The sequence below is a fragment of the Rasamsonia byssochlamydoides genome, assembly GCF_041956645.1.
Source record: "Rasamsonia byssochlamydoides strain NRRL 3658 unplaced genomic scaffold VTN77scaffold_11, whole genome shotgun sequence".
NCBI lineage: Eukaryota > Fungi > Ascomycota > Eurotiomycetes > Eurotiales > Trichocomaceae > Rasamsonia > Rasamsonia byssochlamydoides.
Genome location: NW_027192394.1, coordinates 258,550 through 273,991, shown reverse-complemented (window position 1 = coordinate 273,991; position 15,442 = coordinate 258,550). Strand labels below are relative to the sequence as shown.

The 15,442-nt window shown below is 50.3% G+C and overlaps 5 protein-coding genes across 5 annotated transcripts; 3 read left to right on the top strand and 2 right to left on the bottom strand.

Moving 5' to 3' along the window:
- Positions 1–1,457: 1,457 nt before the first annotated feature.
- VTN77DRAFT_859 (uncharacterized protein) lies at positions 1,458–5,591 on the top strand (the record flags this gene model as incomplete). Its single annotated transcript, XM_069425103.1, has 3 exons — positions 1,458–1,817; positions 1,880–5,175; positions 5,234–5,591. 3 exons carry the CDS (start codon positions 1,458–1,460, stop codon positions 5,589–5,591), a joined length of 4,014 nt encoding a protein of 1,337 aa, XP_069280340.1.
- A 649-nt stretch (positions 5,592–6,240) lies between these two features.
- Positions 6,241–6,896, bottom strand: VTN77DRAFT_858 (uncharacterized protein; the record flags this gene model as incomplete). Its single annotated transcript, XM_069425092.1, has 3 exons — positions 6,241–6,406; positions 6,482–6,567; positions 6,744–6,896. 3 exons carry the CDS (start codon positions 6,894–6,896, stop codon positions 6,241–6,243), a joined length of 405 nt encoding a protein of 134 aa, XP_069280339.1.
- Positions 6,897–7,998: 1,102 nt separating this feature from the next.
- Positions 7,999–9,689, top strand: VTN77DRAFT_857 (uncharacterized protein; the record flags this gene model as incomplete). Its single annotated transcript, XM_069425081.1, has 4 exons — positions 7,999–8,115; positions 8,174–8,251; positions 8,317–9,159; positions 9,213–9,689. The coding sequence occupies 4 exons, from the start codon at positions 7,999–8,001 to the stop codon at positions 9,687–9,689; spliced, it is 1,515 nt and encodes a 504-aa protein (XP_069280338.1).
- Positions 9,690–11,050: 1,361 nt separating this feature from the next.
- Positions 11,051–12,382, bottom strand: VTN77DRAFT_856 (uncharacterized protein; the record flags this gene model as incomplete). Its single annotated transcript, XM_069425070.1, has 4 exons — positions 11,051–11,932; positions 11,987–12,158; positions 12,224–12,281; positions 12,343–12,382. 4 exons carry the CDS (start codon positions 12,380–12,382, stop codon positions 11,051–11,053), a joined length of 1,152 nt encoding a protein of 383 aa, XP_069280337.1.
- Positions 12,383–13,214: 832 nt separating this feature from the next.
- Positions 13,215–15,283, top strand: VTN77DRAFT_855 (uncharacterized protein; the record flags this gene model as incomplete). Its single annotated transcript, XM_069425059.1, has 4 exons — positions 13,215–13,217; positions 13,358–14,325; positions 14,387–15,100; positions 15,160–15,283. 4 exons carry the CDS (start codon positions 13,215–13,217, stop codon positions 15,281–15,283), a joined length of 1,809 nt encoding a protein of 602 aa, XP_069280336.1.
- Between the last annotated feature and the right edge of the window lie 159 nt (positions 15,284–15,442).

The following is a 15,442-nucleotide window of genomic DNA, read 5'->3' as shown; positions in this document are numbered from 1 at the left end:
TTGCTCTGATGCACTACTGTATTTACACTGCTAAGATAAGAGGTGATACCGCTGATAGATGATTACAATAGTCTTCCACTATCATGACTGTCACACCTCCACACGGCGCCTATCAACTTCCTTGCTTAATAATTATGATCTATAGATCATCGCACAGCATACTCAATTAGGCATGCATGACGTCTTATGACATCTCGAAAAGGTATCACCTAAGATCCTGGAGATGTATTGATGATTTGAACAGTTAAGAGTATTGAGTCTAGAGTGAATACAATGCGATTTTTCTTTTCTTTTTTTTTTCGAGTTGGGTGATACGACATGCTTCTTGACACTTCGCAGGAACTATATTCTTGTCCCAATCGGAGACTATCCTGCAGTCGGGGCCACGGGCCATAATCCCGCCGATGTGACGATTCGACAAAGGGTTGGGAAATGCAGCTAGAATAATACTCCATACACGACTTCGGAGTCGGAGTATACTCCTCCGATCCTGTTAGATAGCAGTAATTTAGACTCAGTATTATTCAGTACGGCGCAGTAGCCACCGGGATCAGAAACAACCGGGCCCAGCCGCAAACGACGGGAACGCACTATTAAACGAGAGGAACGAGAACCTTCCCGCTAGCTTGCATGGCAGTGGCACCTGTGCAGTCAGTATACTATGGAGTACCAATAATGGTGACCCCCGTGAAACCATGAAACCATGCTCTGCGGCTCGTATTCGTTTAGCAGGCACGTTGTCATGACCATGGTTGACATGCTAAGTCCTCCGTACTCGTTTCCACAGAAGGCAATGGAAGGTCAACGTTGGTCTGGGCTTAAAACATGACTCCCAGAGAATCGAATTAATTCAGTGCATAAAACGCTCGGCTGCAACGAGCTCCGGACCACTGCTAATGCAACAACCAGTCGGAGCTTGAATATCCCAATCAATTCTCCTAATTCAGTACGCCGAGGTTCCAAAGTTTACCAAGTCGTCAGCCCCTAGCCAGACTCCCTACTTAACTGAGTTAGACTGCTCTTAACTTCCAGCATACGCCATATGTGCATACGTCGGTCATCGTGGAGCGGGGACCTGGCGCAAGGCAACGATGAAACTAATAATGCTAGCTATCTAACTAAATAAAATAATCTAGATCCCCGTGAGATTTCAAAAGAGGCACGTCCTTGCTATATCTACTCCGTACACTGTTTCTGTCGTTGCCTCCATTCTCCCCTGCACCTTGTTTGTCGCGTCTGTGTGACAATCCTCCTGTATAGATAGTTACGGAAACACTCATTTCCTGGAATTGCCAGGACCTTGGCCACTATCAGAATATTTTTACTTGGCAAAGATCTTGACCTGTCGCCCATCTTCTACATGGCTATTTCATCTCCCTTTTAGGAATCGTGAAGCTCACTACCTGCGAGTTTGACGACGGCCGCAGCTGTTTCCCGACTTCAATTCAATCACCGCCATGGATACCCCCAGCGGTGGAGATCCTCCTCCAGCACAGGCATCGGAACTGGACACTTCTACCCCAGTAGCTGTTACTGAACCCGAGAAGCATCGTGAGCAGATCTCCATCTCAGGCTCAACGGCCACGTCCGGAGGCGCAAAGGAGAAACAGACCCAGCAAGATGCCACCGACCAGGATGCAGCGTTTGCGCATCTTCCAGAGGAAGAGAAGCAGATATTGAAAACACAGCTCGACTCTCCCCCTGTGAAAGTGACCTTCTTCAGTCTCTATCGCTATGCAGACACATGGGACTGGATCATCATCTTTATCAGCGCCATCTGTGCCATCGCTGGAGGTGCTGCTTTGCCGTTGTTCACAGTAAGTACAGACATCTCTCTCCAGTTAGGAGACTTGCTTTCGATGCTGACGTCCATGTACAGATCCTTTTCGGCCAGTTGACTACCGCGTTTCAAGGGATCGTCCTCAATACCATTTCGTATGACGACTTCTATCACCAACTCACCAAGTACGTTCTCTATTTTGTGTATATCGGAATCGCTGAATTTGGCACCATCTACATTGCCACTGTGGGCTTTATCTACACGGGCGAACATATCGCGCAAAAGATCCGTGAGAAGTACCTGCAGGCCATCTTGAGGCAGAACATCGCCTACTTTGACAACCTCGGTGCCGGCGAAATTACCACCCGCATTACTGCCGACACAAATCTCATCCAAGATGGTATTTCTGAAAAGGTCGGACTCACATTGACGGCAATCGCAACCTTCATCACAGCATTCGTCATTGCCTATGTCAAATATTGGAAACTCGCCCTCATTTGCACTTCGACCATTGTTTGCCTGGTTATGGTCATGGGTGGGGGTTCGAGGTTCATCGTCAGGTTCAGTAAGCAGTCCCTCGAAAGCTACGGTGCTGGAGGGAGTGTGGCAGAAGAGGTCCTCAGTTCGATCAGGACGGCCACAGCATTTGGAACCCAAGATAGGCTCGCTCAGAAATATGAGCATCACTTGAAAGAAGCAGAGAAATGGGGTGTGAGACTGCAGACCATTCTCGCGGTGATGGTGGGCGCCATGTTCGGAATCATGTACCTCAACTATGGCCTCGGGTTCTGGATGGGCTCCCGGTTCCTTGTCGATAGAGATGTCGGCGTAGGACAGATCTTGACGATTCTGATGTCGATCCTCATCGGCTCATTCAGTTTAGGAAATGTGTCGCCACATGGCCAGGCCTTTGTCAGCGCTGTTGCGGCTGCGAACAAGATTTATAGCACAATCGATCGTGATTCTCCTCTGGATCCGACATCCAACGACGGTAAGACTCTGGAGCATGTTGAGGGCACCATCGAACTGCGAAACATCAAGCACATCTATCCGTCACGTCCAGAGGTTGCTGTCATGGACGATGTGAGCCTGTTCATCCCCGCTGGCAAGACCACCGCTCTAGTCGGTCCTTCAGGATCGGGAAAAAGCACCATCATCGGGCTGGTCGAGCGTTTCTACAATCCCGTCCGAGGCACGGTTCTTCTGGATGGACATGATATCCAGACGCTGAATCTCCGATGGCTGCGACAACAGATCTCGCTTGTTAGTCAAGAGCCCATTCTGTTTGCGACTACCATCTATGAGAACATCAAATTCGGTCTGATCGGCTCCCGGTTCGAGAATGAGCCCGAGGACAAGATTCGACAGCGCATTGAGGACGCAGCAAAAATGGCCAATGCCCACGACTTCATCACGGCTTTGCCTGAAGGGTATGAGACTAATGTCGGTGAACGAGGCTTCTTGCTGTCTGGTGGTCAGAAACAGCGTATTGCTATCGCTCGTGCCGTCGTGAGCGATCCCAAGATTCTCCTCCTCGATGAAGCCACATCCGCGTTGGATACCAAGTCTGAGGGTGTCGTCCAGGCCGCCCTTGACAAAGCAGCGGAGGGTCGAACAACCATTGTCATTGCCCATCGGCTGTCGACCATCAAGAATGCGCACAATATTGTTGTTCTGGTTGGCGGCAAGGTCGCCGAGCAAGGAACACACGATGAACTGTTGGATCGCAACGGCGCCTACTTCAAACTAGTCGAGGCGCAGCGCATCAACGAGGCGAAAGACGCTCAAGCTATGGAAGTCGAGGAGGAAAATGAAGCGGAAAGCGGTCTTCCAGGAGAGCCCGTCGTTCGAGCTGCGACCGCTAAGAGTGATGGCGCAGTGGATGAGAAGGCCCCGGAAGCACTCGAAAGGATCAACACGAAGAAATCCCTTTCCAGCGTCATTCTCTCCAAGAGGGGTCCAGAGACTGACCAACGTTATTCCCTGTGGACGTTGATTAAGTTTATCGCCTCGTTCAATCGGCCTGAGCTTCTGTTTATGCTTATTGGTCTGGTGTTCTCGATGTTGGCAGGTGGTGGTCAGCCAACGCAGGCCGTTTTATTCTCCAAAGCCATCACCACACTTTCTCTGCCTCCTAGCGAGTACGGAAAACTGAGACATGACGCCAACTTTTGGTCTCTTATGTTTCTCGTCCTTGGAATCGCTCAGTTTTTACTCTTTGGCACCCAGGGTACAGCCTTTGCATTCAGCTCGGAAAAGCTGATCCGTCGGGCGAGGAGCCAGGCCTTCCGGGCGATGCTGCGTCAGGACATCTCTTTCTTTGACAAGGAAGAGAATAGCACGGGTGCTCTGACTTCCTTCCTCTCGACCGAGACGAAACACCTGTCCGGCATCAGTGGAGTGACTTTGGGAACAATCCTGATGGTCTCAACCACTCTCACGTCTGCCTTGGTGGTAGCTCTTGTTATTGGATGGAAACTCGCCCTTGTCTGTATCTCTGTGGTGCCAGTGCTCCTGCTGTGTGGCTTTTACCGGTTTTGGATGCTCGCCCAATTCCAGGCAAGAGCCAAGAAGGCATACGAGTCGTCTGCTAGCTATGCCTGCGAGGCTACCTCGGCCATCCGCACCGTTGCGTCCCTGACTCGGGAGGAGGATGTCTTGGCTACCTACCGCGCTCAACTCCAAAGGCAGGCGAAGGCCAGTCTGATCTCAGTCTTAAAATCGTCTCTGTTGTACGCTGCTTCTCAGGGTATGTCATTCTTCTGCATGGCTCTTGGCTTCTGGTACGGCGGAACCCTGCTCGGGCACCACGAGTATACGATGTTCCAATTTTTTGTTTGCTTCAGTGAAGTCATCTTTGGAGCGCAGTCGGCAGGGACTGTTTTCTCTTTCGCTCCCGACATGGGCAAGGCGAAGAATGCAGCGGCCGAATTCAAGAAACTGTTTGATCGCAAGCCAGCCATTGATGTCTGGTCTCCAGACGGAGAGCAGGTTGACAACGTGGAGGGGACTATTGAGTTCCGGGACGTGCACTTCCGATACCCAACTCGTCCGGAGCAACCGGTCCTCCGTGGCCTGAGCCTGACAGTCAAGCCGGGCCAGTACGTTGCCCTCGTCGGTGCCAGTGGATGCGGGAAGAGTACCACGATTGCCCTCCTAGAGCGATTCTACGACCCACTGTCGGGTGGTGTCTATGTGGACGGCAAGGATATCTCGCGGTTGAATGTCAACTCTTACCGGAGCTTCTTGGCCCTCGTCAGCCAGGAACCTACGCTGTACCAGGGCACCATCCGGGAGAACATCCTCCTGGGGAGCAACCAGTCTGACGTGCCTGAAGAGGCCATCATCAAAGCGTGCAAAGATGCCAACATCTATGATTTTATCATGTCACTTCCGTAAGTCTGAAGTCTTACACCGGTCGAACTTTCTGTTTGAATACTGACATGTGCATAGGGAGGGCTTCGACACCATGGTTGGCAGCAAAGGAGGGATGTTGTCCGGCGGACAAAAGCAACGTGTGGCCATTGCCCGCGCTCTCCTTCGGGATCCCAAGATTTTACTTCTCGACGAAGCTACTTCGGCGCTTGACTCGGAGTCGGAGAAGGTGGTTCAGGCTGCGCTGGATGCTGCTGCCCGGGGACGCACGACCATTGCGGTAGCTCACCGTCTCAGCACGATCCAGAACGCCGATATCATCTACGTGTTCGACCAAGGCCGGATCGTCGAGAGTGGAACGCACAGCGAGCTGATCCGGAACAAGGGTCGCTACTACGAATTGGTGAACTTGCAGAGTCTCGGAAAGACTCAATAGACATTTACCCGGTGTACTGTGCAGCGTGCTATTTTTATGTACAGCCATCCTCTCCCATCTTTCCCTGAGATTTATGCAGCGATGTCTGTCAGATGTCCTGCAATCTCCTATCCCGTCATAATATCCTGTCTGGCTTTTATCTGTAATAGATAATTCTTACACTCGACTCCTTCTGCTGGCATCTAGTTGCCTTTGTTGTACATATATCTTTCACTCACCTCCTTGGCAGTCTCATCTCACCCCTGGCATTCTGTAGATGGTGACTCTCCGCTTCCCCAGTTTGCGTTTCCCCTTCCTATCTTATTACCACTGTGTATTTTTCAACTCTCTCTACATAAAGCTGGGGCATCGTGTTTTTAAGTCCTAATAATAGTGGATAATAGACAGAAACAAACAATAGCATTTCTGGCTGCTTAATGGCTAAAAAAAAACAAGGAAAATTAGAAATCAATTTATTCCGGTCTTAAACGCCAACCCTAGACCCAGCACATTTCGTACAGTACAAAACAGCACCGCAACTGAAGACATCAAACAGTACCTAACAAGACCGAGAACCATGATCGAGAGAGAGAGAAGCTAGACTGGACTGAACCACTCCGGAAACCTCCTTCTTTCGTTCTTTCCGTTCAATCTGATCTGATTCATCAAATCAATCCTCAACACCAACCCCAAACTCCCTCTGCACATCAACATGCCGCACCCCACGCGCATCAGCAATCAACCCCAACAGACCCTGCCCAATATCCCTAATCTCATTGTACGAGTGGAGGAGGCGAATGTGTTTTTGGACTGTCTTGGTGGCGTCGTTGGGGGATCTAGATAAAACCCTCAGTAAGAGCTCAAATATTATAGATTCATTTTTTTGGTTTGCTTGGGTTTGTCAAACTTACTTCAGTTTCGCCCTCGTCTCTGCTAATTGTGTCTCTGTCGCTGCGATTTGGGATTCGAGTTTGGCGATGGAGGTGCGGAGGGAGGACTACATGTATCACACATAATAGTTAGTAGGACTTCTTGTCAGCTCAAGTCAGTTCGGGGTTTCGTTCCATCGATCATCATGTGATAGATAGATAGATAGATGAGTTAATAGTGGGTGGGTAGGGGAAATGCTGATTTAGGTGATTAACTGATTGATTGATTGCGGGTATAACGGACAATTTTCTTCTCTCGTTGGGTTACCTGCTCTGGTGACAGTGATAGGGAGAGATTATTCTCTTTTTCTGTCTCTTTCTTCTCTCCACCTCTAGCTTCGACAGAGGTGGCATTGTTGTTGGTGGTGACTCCGCTTGGTGATGATGGAGGAGGCATGTCTTGGTAGCTAAAATGTGAGTTCGGTTTTATGATAGATGGCTTTTTCTTTTGGGATTCTTTTTGACGATTCAGGTGAGAGTGATGATGATTTGATGTTGGTGTTAATCACTTCGTGTATATGCTGTAGTAGTATGGAGGAACTGTGGTATATGTATCAGTACATCGGAACTGTAATGGGTAAACAATACCGTAAGTACTGTACCTACTTCACAAGTCGATGTTGTACCGCAAGCACGAGTAAATAGTGATGCTGATTTTATGGAAGATGAGACACATTAAAATAAGAACACTGTCATCAAATCACAGTGGATATTAGATCCAATGAAGAAGTCTAATTACAGCTTCATCAATCAAAACGGCTTAAACCACTCCTGTACAATACAATACAATACAGTACAGTACAGTACAGTACAGCACAGTACAATAACTGTACTTGAACAGTGATATCTAATCCAATTTAATAATATCTGCCCTCTTACTCGTCTGCAGCTCAGGTGAGGATGAACTAGGTTATATACCAGCGTAAGAATATGATGCATGCATAAATGGCCCATAGCGGCATCGCCAAGCATCGCTTACGGTGAGAGGATTACTGTTCCATTAGGTGCATAAGCCTTGTAATTCAGGTCTCGAAGGGAAAATAATATCTGTTCTATGCCCCAGGCCTACCTACGGAGTACTATTATGCAGTCTGGTTTTTATTATCTCCTTTCCAGGCGGGCTCCCTGCTCATATTCCTTGCTAGAATAGAGAAGAAGAAGAAGATGGCGATTAGTTATCTGGTCCGGGTGCGGCGGAATCGATGATCGCTGGGGCCAATCATGAACCTAACTAATCACGGTGTACTCTTGTACCTCCTCCGTACACCAACGCCTCTCTCCCACCACGTCCTGGGGCATCGAATCTCACGTTGAACGGTTCACGCTCGATTCGTGTGCACCGCTCGTGTAACATGACCGCCGTGGCTACGTGTTTGATCCAGTCTTGACTCTTCTCTGCGACTGATTCGAGAGCGACAGGAGCAAACCCCTCCTCCCGGGGTTATAACTCTTCACACACCTCTCTTCCTTCCCAGGATCCGGCTCTTAGGACTCCAAAGATGATGACACGAAATTTTGGGCTGCTGCCTCTGGTCCTCTTGCTGGCTAGCCAGGTCTCCGCTCACGGAGGCCACGAGGCTGTACCAGAGGGCGAGGCCATTTCCGCAGAACCCATCGTCAGTCCCGCATTCTTCCTCACACTACTCTCCGCACCTTGCTGACAACCGGCCTCAGGATTCGACGCTATGGATCCATATGATCTTGATGGGGATCGCCTTTGGCGTGATCTTTCCTTTGGGCATGGTTCTGGGGGTAAGCAAGCACCGTACAATTCCGACAATAAAATTGAACGATCAGCTAACAAGCCTCTGATTTAGATCGTACGCTCTCGCTGGCACGTTCCGGTCCAGGTTGTCGGTACCGTCGTCGCCGTGCTGGCCTACTTCCTCGGACATGCCCACAAAGGACGCCAGTTCGCCAAGAACATTCACGCTGCATTTGCCAACTCCCTCATGCTCATGCTGGTTCTGCAGGTTGTGCTGGGTGTCTACCTGAAGCTTCATCTCAACAAGGGTATTAACGGCAAGATCCGTCGATTCGTCGTCATCGGTCATGGCGTCGTGGGCAAGCTGATGCCCGTCGTCAGCTGGGTGCAAATGCTCTTTGGTGGCATCACTGCCCTGGGTTTCTGTCGTGGGGACCATCTCGGCCAGTGTCTCGCACATTTCATCATGGGAAGTGCGTTTATCGCTTACGGAATTTTGTTAACCATCCTCCTCCTGGTCGGTCAGTACTGGCTGCGTCGTACCGGCCGGAGCCAGGAATTCTTCGACTCGCTCATCATCGCCGCCTGGGGCTGTGTCAACACTTTTACGGAGCATCGCTGGGGTGGTCCATGGGTTCACAACGATCTGCAGCACACGACCATGGGCATTGTTTGGTGGTGCGCCGGTCTGCTGGGGATCTGGCTGAGTCGGAAGAGGAACGGTCGTCCCAAGCGCAACCTCGTCCCCGCAATTGTCATCCTGTTGACCGGGTATGCCATGTCGGCGCATCCACAGACCATACCTCTCAGCACCATGGTCCACACATGCTTTGGGTATACCTTGATGGCCGCTGGAGCGGCGAGAATCATCGAGATTTCCTTCGTTCTGAAAGATCGGAGCACACTCAGCCCGGATGGCTCCGATCCGCACAGTTTCCAGTATCTGCCGCCATTCGTGAGTACTTCCTTGGAGACTTGGGATTCCACCGTGAGCTAACAACGTCACAGCTTCTTTACGCCTCCGGGTTCCTCTTTATGGGCGCAACAGAGGAGCAGATGAAGCTCCTCAGCGATGCCGGTATTACCCACGTGTCCTATGTCCTTATCTTGTATAGTATCGCATTTATTCTCTTCCTTCTGGTCAATATCCTCCTCCACATTTATGCCGTTCATGCATTTCCCAATTCGACCGTCGTTCACCCGCGTGATCGCCGATCTGCGGCTTCTGGCGCCGCAGGGCCTGCCCGGCCGAAGCCACATCGTTCGCATTCCTCTGTTTCGTCATTCTCCCATGTCAACGGTGGGCTCTCTGGCCTGGCGAATGGCCATGCCCGGACCCGCTCGGAAGCGCAGCAGATTCAAGAGGCCGAAGCGTTTGAGCTGCAAGGACTCATCTCTGAAGAGGACGAGAATGAGGCAGACGGCAAGAATGCCGGGGATGAGGAGAATCCTCTGATTGCGAAAGAAACTGGAACCAGAGGTTGATTGTCTTGTCGATCGAATCACCAAGTTTTTTACCCACACACTAAGCACAGACTTGGGTGGGAGGGAACAAACAATCATTTCAGATACCCAACCGCCGTTCCGACGCCTCGAGCATATGCTTATTTCTGTTATTGTTATGGGCATTATTATAATTATTACTTCCGGTACATAGATACATACATATTAGTCTCCACCCTACCTAACCTTGTCACTATGGTTCGCACTCGCATTGGTTTCGTTTCGGACTGGGCAGCTCGGAAAACAGGCGTTTTCTCTCGGAGGGTTTTATTAATAACTAGCTTATGCTTTCATCTGCATGTAGTAGATAGAGAGCGAGAAAGGGATATCTTCTCTATTATTATTATTATAAAGACCTTAACTTCCGTTTGGCACTGTCTGCTGTTACGTGGCTTAAAAGCAACACGTAAGCACACGAATCGACCTAGCCCATATTATATTAGCAAGAGATATATCTATCTAGGTAGGTAGGCTATTATTAGCAAAGGATATGCATATATACAAATGGTACTGTACGGAGTACACCCTAAGGGGTAAATAATAGTATATTAGGTAGCAAGGAATGAATATATGTATGAGCCGTGTCCTGGGAAANGTAGATGATAAAAATAAATAAATAGAAATCATACCAATACCACACCATACCTACTATAGGTATGTACATGTACATACGTATGATACGCCCCAGGGGCAAAAGTCCCTGGCATGGATTATGTATGGACCAAGTACTTTATTTTCCTCAGACGAGCGAAGCGAAGAGAGATTTGTAATGTAAGGCTTGTTTATTTGACAACTCCTATTACTGCCTGAACTAGACTGGACTATAATATTACTACTTCAACGTCGATCGACGTTGGCGTGGGTATGAGTATACTATGTATACCACGTTCTATGCGTTCGTTCGTTCGTTCGTCATTCATTGTCTTGTCTTGTCTTGCCTTGCGGTTGCTCAGAATGTAAATGATAAAGAATGATGGAGATAGGATAGATAGCAATAAGCATAATTATCCAATCCGAAAAGAAATTATTTTGCCTTTGTTAATCTTCATCCTGTTGAAAGTTTCGATCGAAAACAACCAGATAGAAAAGAAAAAAAGAAAAAGAAAAAGAAAAAAAAAAGAAAATCGCCTTCCCTGTTATTGAATCGATCGAACTCCGGACCGCACGCAATGTCTATCTTTGAATCAAAAATGCAAGACCATTCCATCCATACCGTCCGTTCCATTCCCATTGATAAAGACAAAAGTACCGTAGATAAGTCATCCTTTTTTTTTCTCCCCTTTTTCGTCGTCTTTCCTTCGTGAGAAAAATACAGATTGAGATATGTTTTTTTGAACGCTGGATCAAGGCGCAGCCGCGGCCACCTTGTCAAGTGGAATCGAGTTCATCGCAGGTGCGGCCGCGGCCAGGCTCTCGATCTGAGGCGGGAAGATAGGATGCAGCGGATAGATGGGCGCGACATTCCTCTCCCCGTCGAAGAGCAGCATGTTCTGCAGGGGCTGCTCCCGCGCGCTGAGGACGTTGATGACATCTTGCGCCAGGCTGCCACCCACGAAGGCCGCGACGGGGCTCAACTCGCAGCCGAGGTTCTGGAGAAAACCCCGCAGGAATTCCGCGTCGAGCGTGCTGAGGTCGAGCTTTAGCTCTCGATGACGCTCGTTAGCCAGTTTGGTGAAGAGTTCGAGATCTGGACGCGAAAAGGTCGGCACGTTCCCGCCGGACAGCTTCTGGAACTCCCAAAGGGCGCGGAGGCAGGTGAGAAGCGGCGTAACTTGTTTCCGTCTTCGCGGGATGCGGGTGAAGTCTTCGGGTAGTGGGGAAGTGTTTGCGAGGAGCAGAGGGGAGTACACCTCCCGTTTGGTCACCATTTCAATGATCTTCTCGTTCTCCCTTTTGGTGGTGACGTTCAAGATGGTTCGCGTGGGCGTCTCCTGCGGCGGAGATGCGACATTGGACTTCTCCCGCTCGATCACGAAGTCATGAGAGATCAAGTCGGCGAATGCGTACCCGTAGAATCCATGCAGGCCGGCAGCATAGAAAGGACGATTGGCTATACGGCAGGCAGCGTTGATCGTGGTAGAGGTGGGAAAGTCCAGATCGGTGGCTATCGTCAAGTCAAACCCCGCGAAAAACTCCGGGGGCTTCACGCGAACATTCTCGGTGTCAACGTGAACCCGGACTCTCGGGTTCATGGCGCGGACTTGAGGCGCTGCAGCTTGAGCTCGCTAACGTAGACTGTCAGCATATTCATAGCGGAGGGTTAAGGGTATAGACCACACATTTTGGCCCACATGCTCCTGAGACACGAAGAATTGCGCTCCCAAGTCCATCTCTGAGACGACCTCATGGTCCAGGATGGTCAACGACCCAATTCCCGCCAGGACCAGGTTCTTCGCGATCTCGTTAGCCAATGCCTTGAATGTGATCAGAAGAATATTGGCTGATCGCAATCTGTAAGAGAACGCTATGTCAGCCCATTAATTCCTTTCTTAATCGCCCACGGGAGGATGCCGTACTTCTCTTGGGCCTTGACTCCCCAGAGACGAATTTGTCGGTCATATAGAGCGATCTCATCTACATGTGACACGTGAGTTAGCTGCTTCGGCTGACGATCAGAAGGTCAATTGAGACTCACCTGCACTGATAGTCTGGCCATTGTTGTCCTGAGCATCCATATTGCTTGATCCAATTTTTGCTGAGGACTTAGAATGCGGGGAGGAGATATCAGAAGTTCAGAACGAGAGGGGGAGGGGGTGGAACTGGTAAAGAAAGACGGAGAGTTTGCCAGATATAGGCACGCGTTGATAAGGGCGGTGTATCTCAATCTTGCAGACTCTGGAACACAGGGAACATGCAGCAAACAGTCCTGCAGGAAAATCCGTTGGTCTGCTGTCTGTGAAGAAGGCTGTGAGGGAAAATGGTCTGTACTGTACCTGGTCAGTCCCGTATTCACCACGTGACTTGGATGCCTCCGCCCGGGTTTCAAGCAGAAGATCAGTTTCAATTTTCAGGCAGATATGTTATTGATTGTTATTCGGCAAATAGTTGATTCTAAATCGATCCGAGGTTGAGGAATTTATGACGTGGAAAAGGCGGGTGAGATGCCGAGTGCCACTCTCAGACACCTGGACTGATTTAATGACTTCCTGAATCAATCCCAGTTCACCTGTAACTTACCACAGACTCCTCCGCAGGAACCCGACAAGGCGAGTTAAGTTTACTACTTGTTAGTGCCGATCGTGCCTGTGGGCGCCCACTTGTCCCTCCTCACACAACACTCGTCACTGACGGTGGCCCGTCCCACCTCCCGTCCGTCATCCATCCTCATCCTCTCTCCTCCTCTCCTCTCGTCATCCTCTCCCATATCTATCCTATCCTATCCTATCCTCAACCCTCTCTCATCTGCTGCTGGCGTGTCTGGTGGTTTAATACTTGCCAGTTGCATACCCTGCCTATCTCGAGGCGTCCACTTGGACAGCTCCTCTCTGACGTCCCCACCACCCAGATATGGTACGTTCTCAGAGGCTTGCAACCAGTTCTCTGCCACCCACCCCCCCAGAATTGTCATTTCGAGACTGGTCCGTCCTAACGATGGAGGGAAGCTGGTCGATGGACCGTTTGACCAATATTGACCGTGCTCCCTTCTCTAGTCGGGAAATTTCGACTATCCTCCTGCCTCCTCCAGTCACGCCTCTCGTGGCTCTGCCTCCCAACGGCTACAACAAGACCATACCAACGTAGCTGCTCGACTGCAGCATCTTCGGAATCTCCTGGAGTCAGAACGTGCTCGCGAGAGATCCGGCTCGACGACCGCCCGTGCTCTCGAAACACTCAACCAAGAGCTTGAAGAGCTCCGCTCGGACCGTGTCCGGGGGGATCGATCTAACTACGAACAGGCTCGGGCGGCTGTTGATCGACAGTTACAACAGCTCCAGTCGGACTTTTCCACCCGAAGGGCTGACCGTATCCGTCGACGGATCCTGGACCGTGAGCGGGAACGGAATTCACTGATGGAGCAGGAACCAGACCCGTCTACCAGCCGGCAGAGACGCCGTGGACTGAGGCCGAGCGAGACCCTGACAAGAATCAGAGACGGGAGGACGAACAACAGGACTATCGGCATGGATCTGGATGGGCTCCCAGGTCTCCAGCGAGGACTCCAGCAGGCCGCTGCGAGAATCGGAGACGCAGATGCAGCCATCACCACCGCTCTCGATGAAGCTATTCCCCGCCTCGATTCTCCCGGCATTCCCGATTGGGAGTGGGATAGCCCTCTTACTCCAGATCATCCCATGGACTCTCAGGTGAATCGATGGAGAGCCAAGCGGCGCAAGCTCGATTCGGACGATAACAGAGAAGGCCAGCGGGGTTTCAGCTATGGGCAATACGGCCAAGTGGTTCCAGGAGTTTTGAAAATGGAGATTGCCAGTTGTGATGGGGGGACCTATTGCGAGCCCAACGGTGAAAGCTCTTGGCCGGAGAACGTCTTGCTCAACGACTCGTCAGTGTACTGTACGAAAAGCGACCGGTGTAACTTGATCTTGAGGCATCGTGGAGAGACTCCCTTTTGTCTTAAGAAGATTGTCATAAAGGCCCCCAAATCCGGATTCGATGCTCCGTAAGTTTCTCCGATACTCGGAATATTTCGTGTATAGTCCGCTTACGTATGTACCCAACAGTATCCAAGAAGGTATGATCTTTGTCTCGATGACCTCAGATGAATTGTTGGAACGTACCGCCCAATATCAGATTCAGTACTCGCCTCATCGCCGAAGAGGCCGTCGCACCCGGCGACCAGGAGCTCAACCGCCTTCCCTGGAGTACATGAATTCATATCGGTCTCCACTGCAGGCACTGGAGAGGACGACGCTGGCGGATTCGGGTCTTTATTCTGATTCCGAAATGGAATCGAGATCTGGTCCATACTACCCGAGTTCAACATCGGAGAACCCGGTTCCCGAGTTCAGGGTGACCACAGACTATGACGACAAGTCCGAGGATGGCGGTGATGAAAACCGGGAGAGTGATGATGACTTGCCCTCTGCCACGGAGATAGAACGGATGGATATGGAGCAACTAGAAGATGACTGGCTTTGTCCTGAGGATGAAGAGAGTACAAGTGATGATGACAATGAGTTGAGCGCCTTCAATCGTGGTCGTCTCGAAATGCGGCGACGGATGAGAGATATTCGCATGCAGGAGAATATCCGTCTTGATCTACTACGGAGACGACGTCTGGCTCCCAGTCTGATAGAGCCAGTTGGGCCTCCGGCCCGAGGAAGCTCGAGTAACGCGGGTGGAGCTGGCTCTACCCCAGAGATAATGAAACCACATGCTCGCTTTTTCATCGAGCGGGAGAAAAGCATGGTCAGCATTAAATTCGATCCGCCACCGTAAGTCAGCCCTCCTATGACTGCCCATATCTTCGAGCCTTGCTAACATAGGAAGATAGTTCCGGTAGATTCATCCTGATCAAACTGTGGAGTCCCTATAGTGGAGGCAACATTGACATCCAAAGCATCATGGTCTACGGTTTTGCGGGTCCACGGTTCTTCCCTGCGGGCCAATTCAGGTAACTTGGTTCGTTACTTTCTGGGCAGAATGAATTCAGAGTTTCAATATGGTGGCTATGGTGGTTTGAGGTATTCCGTTACGATGAACTGGCAGAGATATGACCTTCTTTTTTTCTTATTCAACAGCCACGAAATTCGTTTATGATAGAGCAATACATCCTT